The sequence below is a fragment of the Festucalex cinctus genome, chromosome 8 (genome assembly GCF_051991245.1).
Source record: "Festucalex cinctus isolate MCC-2025b chromosome 8, RoL_Fcin_1.0, whole genome shotgun sequence".
NCBI lineage: Eukaryota > Metazoa > Chordata > Actinopteri > Syngnathiformes > Syngnathidae > Festucalex > Festucalex cinctus.
The window spans coordinates 22,037,167-22,054,772 of record NC_135418.1 but is presented as its reverse complement, the minus strand read 5'-3'; the positions used below and the strand labels follow the sequence as shown (position 1 = coordinate 22,054,772).

The 17,606-nt window shown below is 38.2% G+C and overlaps 2 protein-coding genes across 3 annotated transcripts in view; one reads left to right on the top strand and one right to left on the bottom strand.

Annotated features, from left to right (window-relative positions):
- The window catches only part of syn2b (synapsin IIb), a 65,866-nt gene that overhangs the window by 9,013 nt on the left and 39,247 nt on the right, over window positions 1–17,606 (bottom strand). For both annotated transcript variants that reach the window (XM_077528891.1, XM_077528890.1), the window contains exons 6-9: window positions 3,645–3,707; window positions 3,293–3,435; window positions 1,474–1,548; window positions 1,258–1,360 (exon numbers count right to left, since the gene is read on the bottom strand). In XM_077528891.1, coding sequence (XP_077385017.1) covers window positions 1,258–1,360; window positions 1,474–1,548; window positions 3,293–3,435; window positions 3,645–3,707 — 384 coding nt within the window. The remainder of the gene's footprint in view (window positions 1–1,257; window positions 1,361–1,473; window positions 1,549–3,292; window positions 3,436–3,644; window positions 3,708–17,606) is intronic.
- On the top strand, window positions 5,731–15,879 carry LOC144023436 (metalloproteinase inhibitor 4-like). Its single transcript, XM_077528892.1, has 5 exons — window positions 5,731–5,971; window positions 10,201–10,298; window positions 11,588–11,702; window positions 11,787–11,911; window positions 13,863–15,879. The coding sequence occupies exons 1-5, from the start codon at window positions 5,836–5,838 to the stop codon at window positions 14,058–14,060; spliced, it is 672 nt and encodes a 223-aa protein (XP_077385018.1). The 5' UTR covers window positions 5,731–5,835; the 3' UTR covers window positions 14,061–15,879.

The following is a 17,606-nucleotide window of genomic DNA, read 5'->3' as shown; positions in this document are numbered from 1 at the left end:
ATGAATCGCTATTGTTCCAATAATTTCTTTGGCTCATGGACATCCCATTAAGAATATGGCGGACAGACACAAAAACAAACACAATGACGGAAGAGGAAATGAGAGAAGAAAAGGTCATCCTCCCCTCCGCATCCCCGCACACTTATGCAAGATGAATATTGCTTTCAAATGTCATAACAGCAACCCGGTCATGGCTGGAGATGAGTTGGTGGCTCGTGGGCCGCAAAATGCGTGTGCGACGCCGTCGTGTGTCAGCTTGATCTCAGGGTTTTCTTTTTTTTTTTCTTCTTTTTTTTTAATCGGTCTCTGCTATTTTGAGTTTTCATTTTCATGCCTCATTTCTCCACTAAATTTACTTTCCTGCTGATTTCCCCAAATGCTGCAGTTGATTTACCTGTTAATGACTTTGAGATCGGTGCTGCCAGTGCCCGCAATTGTCTGTGCCGTCATCTTTCCTTACTTTTAGTCTAGTTTTGAATTTTTTTTATGGCCACGTGAAAGGTTTTTTTATGGCGTTCACATGTGAGTCTCTACCTTATTTATTTATGTATTTATTATTATGGTAATAATAATGTAATATAATAATGATGATGGTGATAATAATAATAATGATCATATTATTAATAATAATAATAATAATAATAATAATAATAATAATAATAATAATAATAATAATAATATTAATAATTATTATTATTATTATTATTATTATTATTATTATTATTCCCTTTTCATATATTCTATTTTATATGAGGATGGTTTAGGTCTGTCTCACCCGTGTGAGAAAACAAACGGGCTAATTTCAGCAACACAAACAATTGTGGAAAGTGTACCACAATTTTTTATCCTTGGGATATCCATCCATCCATCCATCTTCTTGACCGTTTATTCCTCACAAGGGTTGCGGGGGGTGCTGGAGCCTATCTGGCTTTGGGCAGTAGGCAGGGTACACCCTGGACTGGTTGCTAGCCAATCGCAGATCCTTGGGATATTAAAAAAAAAAAAATCTATCTCCTTTAATGTTTAATATTCAATTCCGACTGCGTATTGAGGTTAAATTGAATCAGTTTATTCCCAGGCAGGCAATCTATTGGTCCCAGTGGTGTAAATTAGGCCAGGCGTGCTAAATTTAAGCCTCCAAGACCATATTTGTCCCTCTGATGCTGCAAAGACTATTTCATTCAGCCAGAATATATAAATACACACAAGTGACTTATTCACGGTACAATTAACATTCCCACGATGCTTCCCTCTCACCTCGGTGATGTAGTCATTGCCGTCCTTGCCGCATAGGGCTTTGACGGCGCAGATGTCCAGGCCGCCAAAAATCTCGGAGCAGGTATCGACCCACAGTTTATACCTGCGGCGGTCGCAAACGTGCGACGGGGGACAACGTGAGAGGATCATGTGAGTCGTTGTGACGTAACGAGACGAAACACACGCACGACAGAGACCGCTAACGCTAACGCTCACTTGTCAGTCATGGCCACTTGCTCCAACATGGCCGAGCCCGTGTTGCTCTTCCAATTACCAGAGATGGATGTTCGCCTGGAAGAGGAGGAGGAGGAGGACAGCGGGACACGGTCACATTTCTAGTGAATGTCAACTCCAATTATGTAGCATGTCATCACACATACATGAATATACAGTAGGGCTGGGTAACAATTCTAATTTTCTCAATTGATTCCATTTTGATTCACAAGAGTACAGTTCAATTCGATTTAGACTTTTTATGATTCCATTCCATTGACTTCCCTTCAATCCAGTAGATTAGATTTAGACTTAGACTTGACTTCACTGAGCCCATGTCCAGCAGCAATAAGAACAGATAATAAAATAAAAAACAAATCAATCAATCAATAAATACGGTTATTACACCAGAGATTGAATTAATAATAATAATAATAATAATAATAATAATAATAATAATAATAATAATAATAATAATAATAATAATAATAATAATACAAATTCAATCAATCAATAAATAAGGTTATTACACCGGAGATTAAATTAAATAAATTAAAGTACAGTAAAGTGCCATATTTGTGAAGTGAAGTGTGCGCATTCATTATGGCACATCAATTCTTATTAACTCATTCACTCCCAGCCATTTTCACTGAAGTTGTTTGTTGTGAAGTTGTTTTTCATCATGGGCCTGGTTGATCTCTTATACTCTTCTGCCACCTGCTGGCCGTTTTTGTAATTAATACCAGTTTTCTTACCCATAATTTACAGTTGAGAGGCTGCATCAAAGGATTCTCTATGCTCTAGCATTAAAACAACAAAACAAAACATAACGTATAAACACGTCTTTGGGACCTTTAATACATTTAAAATAGAACGTATTATTACGTTATTGGGCGCGAATGAGTTAAATGTCATGTATATGATAAAAACTCCACAAATATTAAATTCCAGATTACATTTTGCGAAAGCAGTAACTGGTTAAATGATTTAGTTTATTAATGAAAGTAATGTGTTATAATCACATAAAGGGATTTGATTCGATAACTTCATTATTTTTCATGTAAAATTAATACCTTTGAATATTATTTTTTTCCACTTGCTGTCGACTGAAGATGACATCATCTGTGCTGAGTTTGCTGACCAAACTCAGAAAACAGGTGAGCCATGATTGGTCGTTATGGACAAAATATGAACTTTTTACTGCTGAAAATGCTCAATGAGGCAAATTTTCCAACACGTGTTACACAAACATTGACATCAGCAAGGCTGATGAAAATATTTTCATAATCTAATTCAATAATTTTAAATATAAATAAAAAAGATTCAGAATTTTCTTAAAGTGCAATAAGTAAATGTAGGAAAATACTTTTAAATTCATGTGAACAGTAAATTTCAAGAAAAGAGTAAGATACAAAAAAATGTGGCCTTTAAAATTCAATTTTCTTAAGAATGTATGGGAAAAACAGATATACAAAATAATGTATTAAGGGTTTATGAATTGATATCTAGCTTGAAAGTGAAATTGATTCGATTATTCAATTTTTTTACCAATCATGGCTACAACATTACACACATTTGCTGCTTTTTAATGAGTTCCAATACAAGTTTTATACAATTACACTCATTTTGTAATTTATTTAAATACTAGCAGGAAACGCCGTGAATGTGTGAGTTTTCCAGCTAATTGAAATAAAGAAAAATGTGAGTAAGTGAACGCATAGTAACACCAGTTTCTTTTGGAAGCAAAAACAGGCGTTAATGAATTCTGTACCTCTTAACCACAAAAGCAGAATTCTACACGTATTAGTTGATCCCAACTTACATGTACGCCTTGTAGTCAGCGCCGATCTTCTGGACCCTGATGTCGTACTTGGCGTCGATGAACGGCTCCGTCGTGCAGTATGTCTGAGTGATGGCCACCACGCTGGCGATATCCTGGAAGTCACTCACGTTGTCCACTTTGACCTGAGAAGCACGTGATGTCGATTTAGCAAGCTCGAAATGTTTGACCGCGGTCGTCGGCGGTGACGGATTGTACGAGGATAAATGTCAATTTGATGGTGACTTCATTAGCGTCGCCTCCCCACCAACGCACACGCACAACGTGACGGGACTACGTTGGCACACGTCAAAAAAAAAAAAAAAGATAAAGCCAATCTTAAAGGATCACTCGCCTTTCCCATTCCAGAGTGGGCATGTCCGATCTTCACCACGACAGGGAAACTTGGCGTTGTGATCTGAAAAACGACACAACATCGCAAAAGAGAAGCAATCAGCACAGCAACGTGAGATTGAAATGTGGATGATTAGAAAAACAGGGCAGTCATTTTATGCCTTCATTTTAAGACACTCAAAAGTATTTAAAAAAAAAAAAAAAACATCACCAAATTGAGTGTTTTTGCCTTCAGTTGCTACTTGTAAGTCTGTCTTACTGCCTTCATTTTTGTCTCATTTAATGCTCTATTGAATTGAGATCAGGTGATTAGCTTGGCAACAGAAGGATATTCACTGTATTTGCCTTCAACAAGTCTTCACTTGTTTTGTGGACTTTTGTCGAGTAAAAACATGACTTGGCTTGGGATCACCCCCCCTGACCACGCCATTGAAATGAATTCCATGTGTATGCCTTCAAATGCCGCTCATATGTGGGTATGTCTGCCTTCACTTTTGTCTTATGTAAGTGAAAGACATGCTGTATTCTGTTGAGATCAGATGATTAGCTTGGCAACAGTGTTTGCCTTCAAAAAGTCTTCACTTGCTTCTTTTTTTTGTTGATTTTAGTCAAGTAAAAACATTACTTAACTTGGGATCAGGCCACTCACTACGCCATTGAAATGGATTCCATGTGCATGCCTTCAAATGCTGCTTATATGTGGGTATGTCTGCCTTCACTTTTGTCTCACGTAAGTGAAGTTATGTCTGTTATGTTGCGATCAGGTGGCTAACTTGGCAACAGAAGACTATTGAGTGTGTTTGCCTTCAAAAAGTCTTCATTTGCTTATTTTTTGCTTATTTTTGTCTTGAGGAAAAAACATGACTTGGCTTGGAATCAGTCCACTGACTACGACATTTAAATTAATTCCATGTGTATACCTTCAAATGCTGCTCATATGTGGGTGTGTCTGCCTTCACTTTTCTCTGAAGTACTGTAAGTGAGCGCATGCTCTATTGGGTTGAACTTGGCAACAAAGGAACAATCAACGGGTGCCTTCAAAAAGTCTCCAGTGCTTGTTTGTGGGTCTAGCAGCCTTTTTTAGTCAGTAAGCCAAAAACTCTATTGGGTTGAGATCAAGTGACTAACTTGCCCATGAAGGAATATTCAAGGTGTTTGCCTTCAAAAACTTTACTTGCTTGTTGACCGTTTTCGTCAGTGGAAAAACATGCTCTATGTCACAGACTTGCCCATTGAAGGTTATCCATTTGTATGCCTTCAAAACGTCTTCAATTGTTGCTTGTTTAAATATATGCATACTCTATTGGATTGAGATTGTGGGGACTGATATAGACAGAGTAGAATATTGAATGTATTTCATGTTTTTGGATCTTCCTGACATCACTTTTGTCTTGAGTAAGTGGTGAAAAAACTCTATTGGGTTGAGATCAGGTGATTAACGTGAGGAGAAACAACCTTTTCACTTCAAAAAGTATATGATAGCTGACTTTTTGTGGTACGATGTAAAAAATGAGGATTTTCTCCTTTCATCATTCTGAAAGAAGTTGACCTGAGTTCAAGCCATCCTTCATCTAATACACATAAACACACTGCCTCCGCGTTTGACACCAAATGTTGTATGCTTTGGATTACAAAGTAATCCTTTTCCTCTCCATCTCTCGATCCATTCGCCTTGCACATGCTTAGAGCATGGCGGTTTTAGCTACAACAAATCAGTCGGTTCTCGGCGACAATTAACACGCCTACGGATGCCCGCGGAGAAGGAAGAAGGCGGTAGGACATCAAAACGAGAGGGTGGGGGGGGGAAGGATGGTTTTTTTTTTTTTCCTGCTGCGTGTGAGGAGGCTGCGCCTTGTCGAGTGCATAAGAGGCTCCCTGTGCGCGACCCTCTCAGCATTCAGGACCAGAGTGTCAGGCGATCCAACTATTGTAAGTTTGTCCGTGTGTTGTCGTCTCAAGAGAGAGAGAAAAGGGGGAGGGAGGGGGCGGCAGCTTCTTCTTCTGAAATCATTTCTATCCACAGCTGCTGGTACTCGGGGCCCACTGGAGCTCATCTTTTTTTTTTTTTTTTTTTTTTTTTTTTTTTTTTTTTAATTTACTTCCATTCTTGTCAAGTCTGAATCTCCTTCAAGGAACTTGACGGGATTGCACAAGGGTTTGTTCCAGCCGTGGGAGCCAGCGGTAGTCTCATCATGGCCGTGTCCCACGAGAGGAGTGTCCGTCTGGGGCTCTGCTGGGTGCTCCTCTGGCTGGGAGCAGGCACGGTTGCGGACGCATGCAGCTGCCACCCAGCTCACCCGCAGCAGCTCTTCTGCAGCGCCGAGACGGGTGAGTCGGAGACCGTTAGCTACTACTGCTCAGGCAGAAAATTGTTCAAACACTCCTCAGACTGTTTGCTGGTGATTTGTCTTCCGAGCCCAATTAGAGGAGAGCAAAACACACATCAGTAAGGCTACTGGGGGTTACTAATCTTTAGATCTTCACGGCGTTGCTGCAACATCTTACTTACTTACTTATTCAGATTAAAGTATGCTCGAGTTAAGCCCAAAATACCCGAGCAAAATGTTGCATTAAAGTGCATTTACAGTATATTTGGTGAATATTTGAATGAATATCATTTAGCTAGAAATGACACAAGAAATTGGCAAAAAATTGTTGTATTAATGCACTATTTTGTTAATATATACACGTTGTGCATGTTCAAATATTTTAAATATTTTTCAATCCTTTATCAACATATGCTAATTTTAAATTTATAGGACTTAAAAAAAAAAAAGTCACTCCCTCAGACTTTAAAAAAAAAATTCTCTCAGGATAATAATAACAACAACGACAACAACGACAATAATAATAATAATAATAATAATAATAATAATAATAATAATAATAATACATTTTTATCAGTTTTTATTTATTTTTTCATAAATAAAAAAAGGTTGATATGGCATTACCAACTTAAATAATACTAATAAAATGACTACACTTATGTTGTAAGTTAAATTGGCTGATTTGAAAATTATATACAAATTATTCTGCTGAAATTACTTTGCTCCTTTAAATGAGAAGTTAATAAAAAAAAATGCTCTTTACAATAATGTTGTATGTGCCCTCACTAGTGTAAACACAGCATTTTGATTAATAATGTGTATGTGGAATATGAAATAAACAGCAAACTCGGTAATGCATCACAGGGGGCGGCCATTTTGCCACTTGCTGTTGACTGGAAATGACATCACAAATGCTCAGGTTCATGACCAATCATGGCTCAGCTTCAGAAACCAGGTGCGACGTGATTGGTCGTTACCTGAGCCCTGCGCAGCTGCGACAGCAAGTGGCAAAATGGCCGCCCACTGAGATGGATGGATTGATGGAATTTGCTGCTTAATTGAAATACCACAATATTAATCAGAATACCATGTTTAGACTAGTGCGGCTGCATAGAACATATTATTGTAAAGAATTTTTATGGGTTGACGTCCCCTTTATTTATCCATCCATTCATCCATTTTCGGAACCACTTTTTCTCCCTCACAAGGGTCGCGGGGGTGCTGAAGCCTATCCCAGCTGGCTTCGGGCAATGAGTCTGAACTGGTTGCCAGCCAATTCAGGCCCCTTTATTTATCTATTAATTTTATAAATGATTACATTTAGTCAAATTGACTGGAGAAACAAATCATTTCCATTCATTTTCTACCATTTAGCTCATGTCATGACGCTGTAATAATTGATTATAAAATGCTACAATGATTTTTGTGAACAATATCCCTATCCCTAGTTGTCACATAAGAATAAGTCCAATAAAAGAGTCACATAGTTTGGCCTACTTCTGCTTGTGCAGTTGCCTGGCTTTCACAATCCCCCTTCTTTCTTTCTTTCTTTCTTCTTTTTTTTTTTTTTTTTTTGTCTCAGCACAAGCCAAAACCAACATTGCTGAGTACTTGGCTTCACCAGAAAGCTGGAGTATCTGTCAAAGGGTCAAAATGTGTTGCAAAATTGAGGCTGAGAGCCGCTTTTAAAAACGTGCACACGGGCTCAAATTGGATCTAGGTTATCAGAGCACAGAAGAGAGAGCAAAAGACAGAGGAGTATTTTTTCTTTTTAAGGATGGTTGAAATGCTTCCTTCCTTCGTGATTGATGGAAGCCAAAGCGTACTGGTGCAACTAAAGCAGCGCTTGATCACATGACATCGTTATATAACGAGGAAATGCACTGTGGGTGGGTGGGAAGATGGCAGAAAACAAACACTTCCTGTTTGTAGCCAACATGTTTGACGGTAAAAAAAAAAAGATTTGGATGGGATGTGACCCGGCCTAAGATGACACTCATTATGAACAATTAAATTAAATACAGTATGTATTTGTCCTTTACAAGTTAATATGTGACATTATGATTGCTCATTATGATTCAAATAAGATGATTAATTATTGTAAGCTTAAGTTGCAATTGTCTAGTACCGGTAATTAATTTCACCGTGAAGATTATTCTTCACTTAAATAGCCATGCTGCTAATATATTCAGCAGCCGACACACGAGCAGAAATATTAATCATGACAGCACTTGCAAATCACTGCAATTAAGACATAAAAGAATTTGACAGATTTGTCTGGGGGCGGCCATGCCCATTTTGACATAAACTTATATGGCCTGACATAATGGCGGATTCAATTCTAATTGATCGACACAATTTGATTAACTTAATATTATTATTATTTTTGTAAATGTCGACTGGTGTCGGCCTTCGGTTGAGCTTGACAATGTCAGCGCGACTCCTGAATAAAGCCGAACACTCTGACTAATATCCCATCTGGTCAAACGTTGAAAGATTCCCAAGCTACAGTCCATGTGTGTGTTAGCTTGTGTGTGTGCTGGAGCGAGGCCAAGCCAGCTTACTCCATCGCTCTCCCCTTCCTTCCACTTCATTTCCATGTCTATAGGCTGGGCCCAATGGTCTGCATACTAACAATATCAGAGTGAAAGACCACTGACAGTGCAGCTTTGTGAGGATGACAAGGGTGCCGATTCATCTGGGCTGAGGGACTTTTTTTGTTTGTTTGTTTGTTTTGTTTTACTACATCAGTTCTCATGGTTTAAGTTTGCAATATTATGTTTTTATGACTTTTACTGACTCCAAACAGTCGTGTATAAACTTTTTAATCTGTGAGTGAGCTTCATTTGTTTATTTTTGTTTGGTCCCACGCCAAACGTCTGCCCATTTGGTTCCTGTTTTACTCTGCCCGCTCCTCTGACCAGACGCTGACACTCAAACTTTATTAGTTTCGAATGTTCCGCATGGTATTTCTGCTTGTTTACTTCCTGTCAGCAGCCTGTTAAGGCAGTAAACGAATCTGGCCTGAATAAATGTAATGGTGCCCTCTGCTGGTTGCCGCCCAAACTACATTGCCATCCCGTTGATTTATAACTGCAAACGTTTTCTCTATTAACACGTATTTATTTTTGAAATGTTCTATCTGTCTGTTAAAGGCTCATTAAATATCCAAAAGCAAATCTTCCCTGAAAGAAATTTGGTTCTTTTTAAGGTCTTCGCATAATGAATTCATTCACTTTGATGGAAAAGCACTTTAGTCTTCACATTTTTTGGGGGGGCTAATTGCTTGCAGAATCTTTATACTTCCTCCACATTTGGCTGCAGCCAAATCTCAGGCTGCCAAATATTTGATCTGTACACACAGCATTGTGAAGCCTTACCATTAACAGGTGGCATCGAGCCATCATTGCGCTCACAGGAGAAGATTTAAGTAGGCCAGCTAATTTGCCAAAAGACTATTTTAAGGTTCTATTGGAAGGGTGGATAAGAGAGCAGAGTGGTCATCATTTTTCAGTGATATCATATTGTGGTTGAAGAGGTGCCATTAAATTTGAATTGCTGCATATTATTATTATTTTTCCGGCCATTTAGACGTCAACCTACAAATAAAATTTTTATGATGGCATAACGGCGAGAAAGCAGCAGAGGGCAGTTTCTTCGCGTCTTTGCGTTTTAAACAGGCTGCGGCCAGATTGAAACAAAGTAACCAGGTAGTTTGGATGTGGGGCCATTTTGAGTGTTATAAAAAATATATATAAAAAAGATGAACATTTAAATAAATCACTGTCATCATTCATCAATCATTCACTGTTCCATGACATGGCAACAAGATTATGTCATTGACAAAAAAAAAAAAAAAAGCTCAATCTATTTCCATATGATGAATACATATTAACAAATGACTATAATGACTGAAGATAAATGCCAGCAAACAGCAAAACAAAACAAAAGATTTTAACTGATGCCAAATTATAGCACAATCAAACCTTCCTCACTTGTCCATCTTTTACTGTTGGCTGAAGCAATTTCACAGTACGCGCCGAGTTCTTCCCATTAGCAGCACGCAATTAGAGGTGTTGCTTTGTGGCAAGGAAGAAGCGGAGAAAAAAAAGGAGACGTTTGCTCAGCTAGCGAGCGGACGAGTGGAGGAGATTTTTTTTTTTGTGCGCATGTAAATAACACTTTATTTTTACACCCTATTCTGAGTCCAGTCACTTTTTTTTTTGACAGTGATCAGGGCGAAGATCGCCGGGGAGAAGATTGTGTCGCCTAGCAACAGCTCCTCCCCCTACATGAAGATGATCCAGTATGAAATAAAGATGATCAAGGTGAGATGTGCCGCAGACTTTGTGGCGATACCTGCTTTAGAGGATTGCATAAAACTACAGAGCACATCAGATTTGTAGATTTATTGGTGCATTGTGGTGTACCCAGTCAAAATAGACTCGAAACTCTGTCTGGGTATAAAACACAATGGAGTGTTGCAATGAAGGAACACTCCACTACAGTATGTGCTTTACACAAAAAAATTGGAGATATGGAACACACACAAGACACTTTATGGCCAGTCACGTTATTTTTCCCCCAAATTTCGTGTCGCTTGTCAATCAAGTATAAGTGTTTCCAATTTAGGAGCAATTGGACAAAATTTCAAGTTCACTTTGGATGGACCTCTGGAAATGAGAAAAATGACCCTGAATAAAATGGCCACTTATGGACAAAATGGCAGACTTCCTGTGTCTTCTCAAGCATTTTTTTTTTGGGGTGGGGGGGGTGAGAGAGTCTACTCATATGACTAACAAAACTTGATGTTACCAATGCAAACTGGCTTCAGTTTACTGAATCATTTATTTATGCTATACTCGCTATTAAATAGCCACTGAACATTGCAAAATCAAAATTGCATCAGAAAGGTGCATGCATTTCGATGGATTACAATCGGGGATATATTTTTATTTTTTTTATCTGTTGAGTTTAATTTGTATGCTGATTAAATTCAAGTCGAGTCAAGTCATCGTTATTTATATAGCGCTTTTAAAAATCAAATTGGCATGTTGATTCCATATTATTAATTAATTCCTTATTTATTAATCAATTAATTCATGTTTACTATTATTATTATTATTATTATTTTATTTATTTATTTTATTTATTAATACTATATAACATACAAATAATATATAAGTTCTATTTCATTTCATGCAGTTTTTTCCCTAAAACATACATGCATACATGTATCTCAGATTTTTTATTTTTATTGTTTTTAATGGGGATTCTCTCATTAAAAAAAAGATGTGATAGAAGAAAAAAACAAAAACAAACTGAGATCAGTTTTGGATTCCGCACCAAAAAAAAATTAGTTAAAAACAGCCGCCAGACCTAACTCAACAAATATTGTGTTCACCAGTGTTCTATCAACTCTATTTGGCAGAATACTGTCAAAATTCTGGCTAAGAAGGTTATTCAAGTGCTACTACATATTATTCCTCCTGTACTAGCGTGTACACACCAATTTAGAATAAAAAAAATAAAAAATAAAAAATCAAACAAAATGTTTACGACAAGGTAATCCTGCACAACCATCCTTTACTCTCCGATGTCTTCCCCAAATATTCAGATGTTCAAAGGGTTCGACAAGGCCAAGGATATCCAGTATGTGTACACTCCGGTCTTCTCCTCATTGTGTGGAGTTAAGTTAGACTCCAACAACAAAGCGGGATATCTGCTCTCAGGTGAGAACATCGCTGATTGTTGTACCAAATGTGAAGTCATCACAGGAAAATACAGACGCACTGTTTTGCTATGCTCCTAAACAGGAAGTATGTGGAGCAACGGGCGGCTTTCCATTGGCCAGTGTGACCTGGTGGAGTCCTGGGACAATTTGTCACTCTCACAAAGGAAGAATCTCAACTACAGATACCAGATGGGCTGCGAATGTAGAGTGAGTCAGGATTCTTCCTCCTTCCTGCGTGAATATTCATATCTCTCTTTTGGCTCGGGAAACAGAAACTATGACTGAAAATCTTGTTATATAATCCTACCAGCACCGTAGTGAATTCTTGAATTTCTCTGCGTTTTATTTGCCCACGGTCAAAGGTTCCATGCCTCGAGGCTAACTGAACAGTACAAAAGCGCAGAGTCTCATAAAGAAGCACTCTGGAGAGTTAAAATCACTTGGATCACTTTGCAACAGTTTAGGTTCCTGAGGGGGGAAAAACAGTAGATGCTTTTGTGATTTTCCATTGTCAAGGTGTTGCCAAAAAAAAAAAAAAAAAAAGGCTACACCCGACTGCTGCTCGAGCGCTGACTAGAACAATATAAGGCTAGCGTCACTACACTGGCTTGGCCAAACAGATCCTCTATCGTCTGTCTTTACATTCATCATATAGGCTACCGCATATTTCCTATACAGCTTCGACTCATTAGGTTCGCAGATTAGCTGGAGTCTATCTCAGCTGACTTTGGGTGAAATGCAAGTTGCAGAGCAGATAGAGACCATTACACTCGTGCCTATTGACATTTAAGACACTTCAATCTAAGACTTCAATCTAAGAACAGTTGGGTCAAAAGTGACCCAATTATCAAATAAAAAAATAAATAAATACATTTAAAAAAATAAATAAAAAAAAGTAGTTTTTTTTTACCCCCCCCCCCCCCCAAAAAAAAAAAGCCTTTTTTGGGGGGGGGTTACAAAAAAACAAACAACAGAAAGCGCCGACTCAAGTAGAGGATCTCACACTTTCTGCAATTTTTTTTTTTTTTTGCACCCAACTTTCTGGATTGTTTTACAGAATATGACCCAATTTGTGACCCAAAGGTGGTTCTAACAGACCCAACTAGATGACCTGACTCAACTTTCTGGGTTGTTTTCTACAATATGACCCAATTTTTTGACCCAACAAGCTAAAAACAGTTGGGTCAAAAAATCCTCTAGTTGGGTCAATTTGACCCAGCTTTGAGTCAAGAAATTGGTCTTTTAGTGTGGTCACATCCTTTATTGGGTCAAAAAATTGGGTCATTTTGTATAAAACAACCCAGAATGTTGGGTCAAATTGACCCATAAAGTGGCTCGGTCCATTTTTGATCTGTGATTGGGTTTCTGTTGACCAAACTGTTTTTTCAAGTAAACGTGGGGTCAAATTGACCCAAGTTTTGACCCAATACTAAAAACAGTTGGGTCAAAAAATTGGCTAATTTTATATAAAACAACCCAGAAAGTTGGGTCAATTTGACTAAACACTAAAAACTGTTGGGTCCTCTACTTAGGTCAATTTGACCCAACTTTCTGTGTTGTTTTATACAATATGACCCAATTGTTTGACCCAATAAAGGATGTGACCAATATTTATTGTGAGTTGTTTTACACTAAAAGACCAGTTTCTTGACCCAAAGTTGGGTCAAATTGACCCATAAAATGGCTCGGTCCATTTTTGATCCATAATTGGGTTACTTTTGACCCAATTGTTTTGAGAGTGAATGTTGGGTCAAATTGACCCAATTTCTGACCCAACACTAAAAACAGTTGGGTCAAAAATCCTCGACTTGGGTCAATTTGACCCAACTTTCTGGGTTGTTTAATCCAAAATGACCCAATTGTTTGACCCAATAAAGGATGTGACCAATATTTACGAGTTGTTTTACACTAAAAGACCAGTTTCTTGACCCAAAGTTGGGTCAAATTGACCCATAAAATGGCTCGGTCCATTTTTTTTTATCCATGATTGGGTTACTTTTGACCCAACTGCTTTTAGAGTGAACATTGGGTCAAATTGACCCAATTTCTGACCCAAAAGCAGTTGGGTCAGGAAGGAGTCAGGGTAAGCTGGGACGGAGCTTTTCAGAGACAGATGGCAAATAATATTTAGTAAAAAAAAATTTTTTTCCCTCTGCAGATCAACGTGTGCTACACGGTGCCGTGCGCATCCACGGGAGAAAACGAATGCTTGTGGACGGACTGGCTTCTGGATAACAGCCTCAACGGCGAGCAGGCGCGGCAGTACGCGTGCATCCGGCGCTCCGACACGACCTGCGGCTGGTACAGGGGAGGCCACGCCCCCGAGAAAGACTTCCTGGACATGACTGACCCTTGAGCGGCTCAAGATTCCATCTCCGTCTGACTCCCGTGACGTCTCCGGTCAGGGGGATGTCCTGCTTTGGCTTGTGTAGCTCAAATGTGGATGCTTATGCGTAACATAGCAACTTAATTGGGCTGATATCATATCTGAAAGAGCTACCGCTATGAGATGGATACTGCAGCAATGCTAATTAATGTTTGATCTTTTTTTTTAAGCTGTTTAAAAAAATATGCGGAGGAACTAGGAAAGCTTGGCATTACCTTTTACCTGGATGTATACTTTTTCACTTGCTTAACTCATTTACTCCCAATAACGTATAAATAAGTTTTTTTTAATGTCCTAAGTGTCTCAAAGACGTATTTATACGTTTTTTGGGGGTTTTTTTTATACTAAAGCATACAGAAGGCTTTGATGCAGCCTCTCAACTGCAAAGAACGGTTGCAGAAATGGTAGTTATTACACAAACGGCCAGCAGGTGGCAGCAGAGCAAAGGAGATCAACCAGGGCCATGTAGAAAAAAACTCAATTACTTACAATTTTAAATAGATTTGCGAAAACTGATGAAACTTAGCTCTCTTCTAATGCTAATTGCTGCAAAACGGAAACAGATAGAAACATGTTTTTTTTTCCTGATGAAAGAAGAGACTTTAATCTTTCTTTTGATAGGTTCCATGTTTTTATAGCAATAGAACACAATATTCTGTGGGCCTTGCAAAATCAGTCAAAATCCAGTAAAACAGCCGGGAGCGAACGGGACTGCTTCTGTGAAAATGGCTGGGAGTGAATGAGTTAATATCGCAAAATCGAATTTTCTGACACAGGAAAAACAAGTGGATGTTCTGATCTCTAGGTTGAATTATTTTCACTCTCTATTCTCAGGCTGCTGAAAAAAAAAAGTCTCTAAAGACCAGCTGGTTAAGAACAGTTCTGCTCGAGTGCTGATTAGAAAAAGAAAATGTCAAATTCCTCCTGTGTTAACTAAACTACACTACTTTAGAAGAGAAACGTAAATGCTTTTTCTCTCTCTAAATGGTCAAAGCCAGTGATATCTTATGTATCCACTAAAGTGCCACGCTCTCGAATCTTTAAAAGTCATTTTCCACAAATTACAAAACAATTTCCAGAGTACTGCAAGCTCCAAATTGCCTTAGAAATCTGCTTGCATCTCTAATGGATTATGTTGCCCCCTTTATAGTCAGTCAAAGTCACTAACCACCAGCTCGTAAGTGCTGATTAAAACAAGAAACAGAGATAACGTTCTTCCTGTCTAAACTGCGTCAGAAATGTGCCTGCTTTTGCGACGGATTATATCAACTCCATATTCAGTCTGTGATGATCAGCTGGTTAAGAATGCTGCTGCTCGAGTGCCAGTTAGAATTACACGAGATCACATCTGTTCCGTACTACTTTACGCCAATTTAGAGTAGAAACTAAAATGCTATTAGCTCTAAATGGACCTTATGAAACTACTAAAGTGTGACGCTAACGTGTAGCCTTTAAAATGAAACTTTTTGCAAATTTTACTACACTTTGCTGCTAAAACAACTGCTGTGCTGCCCATTGAACATTGTAGAAATGCCTCATAAATCCGCTCGCTTTTGTTGACACTGTAGTAACTCATCGATAGTACGGCAGCTCAACTGGTTATGAATGCTGCTGCTCGAGTGCTGAATACAACAAGAGTAGACGAGATCCCATTTTAGAACAGAATTATAAATTATTCTTGTCACCTAAAAGCTGGTCAGAGCTTGCAATCCCTTTCCAACTAACGCACGAAGATCCCAGAGGCTTGAAATTTTGTTTTCTGATCAAATATACTACAAAAGCTGCTAAACAACAAACAAACAAAAAAACAACAACTGAATATTGCAAACTCTAGACCAGTCCAAACTACGGCTCGGGGGCCATTTGCGGCCCGACATCTATTTTTTAACGGCCCTCAGCATATACAAAAAATGACTTTTGACACAGCCTGTTTTTCTAGATATGCAAAGAAACAAAAATTTAGAAATAATAGAAAATTGAATTAATTAAGTCAGTGATTTCAGTTCCAGAAGCAAAACTGTTTTCCTCCAAGTTCTGCTGTCTGCGTCAAGGTCTAATTTGTGAACGCATCACATTAATGGTTAACTACGATCCTCAAGTGATTTAAAATTTGTCATTTTATTACCGACTAGCCCCCGCGACCCTTGTGAGGAATAAGCGGTCAAGAAAACGGATGGATGGATTTATTATCGACTACTCTTCCTTTGATTCTGAATGTGGAGATTGGTTCATAGATGGGGCGGATCTATTCTTGTGGGACACCCTCAAATCAAGAAAAATTCCAAACTGTCCTGTTTAAAAATAACTAGCTAAGCTATAGTAGGCTACATTATTAATCGACTTATTAGTTTTAGCGTGTTTAATGAAGTCAGACAATTTCAAAATGGCCCTAGCAGCCTTTGATTATACTGTATGCGGCCCCCAAAGGAAAAAGTTTGATCTAGATGTTTGATTTCAGAAAAACTAGTGCATGCTTTTGTGACTTCTAGGCTTGATTTCAGAATCTTTAGTTCAAAATTCTTCTGGACATCGAAAAGCTGCTCAGAGTGATCGCAAAATTGTAATTTCCTGTTACAGAAAAAAACATGACATCATTTTATGACATCAAGGCTGGATTATTATCACTCTCTTTGGCAGGCTGCTGTCGTCTCTAAAATCTCTTCAGCTGGTCCAGAAAGCTGCTGCTCAAGTGCTGACTGAAAATTTAACATTTGCCCTCTACTGGCTTAATTGCACAAGCTCCCTGTAAAACACGAATAGAATTTAACCTCTTGTCAGCTAATAGCAATAAACTCACAGAGTTTTTTTTAAAAGTCTTTTTTCCCCCCCGCAAATGATGATGGAGACGCTGATGGAAGAGCCACTGAAAAATGCAGTAATTTACCTCCGATCATCGTTTGCATGAGGCTGACAAATAACGAGTTCGGTTTGGGAACATTATTATTATTCATAAAAAAACCACTGCGGCGTGGAGCCAGACTCATTTTACTTACTGTTACAATGAAACTGCCCCATGCAAATAAAAATAGACTGTATATAAATATAGAAAATCAAAACATTGGAATTAGCGATTCTGTTGATTGTAAATATTGTTTTTCATCGAGCATTAACATTTTAAAAGCTAATGACGTTTACTTTATACAGATAGATGCTACTTATCTTTCAGCATTTTAATTTCACGTTGTTTGCTATTTAAAGTCTGACACCACAAAAGATAACATTACTTTCTGCACATAACCCTAATCATGTTATTGGTCCAATCAAAAATGCATTATCACACAACTATTGCGCCTAAGCCATCAATCGAGTATTACAGCACAGTAAGCTTATTTTACAACTATATATTATTGTTGCATGATTTGTTTGGCATGTATTAATAATTAACAAAAAGTCATAAACTGTATGGTGTTAGTGAAGTGTCATGAAACGATGCATGTTTTGTACTGAAGAAATTGTTGCAGATTTGTATTTATGTCTGTTTATGTTTGAATAGTGGTGTGTTGTTGTTGTTTTTTT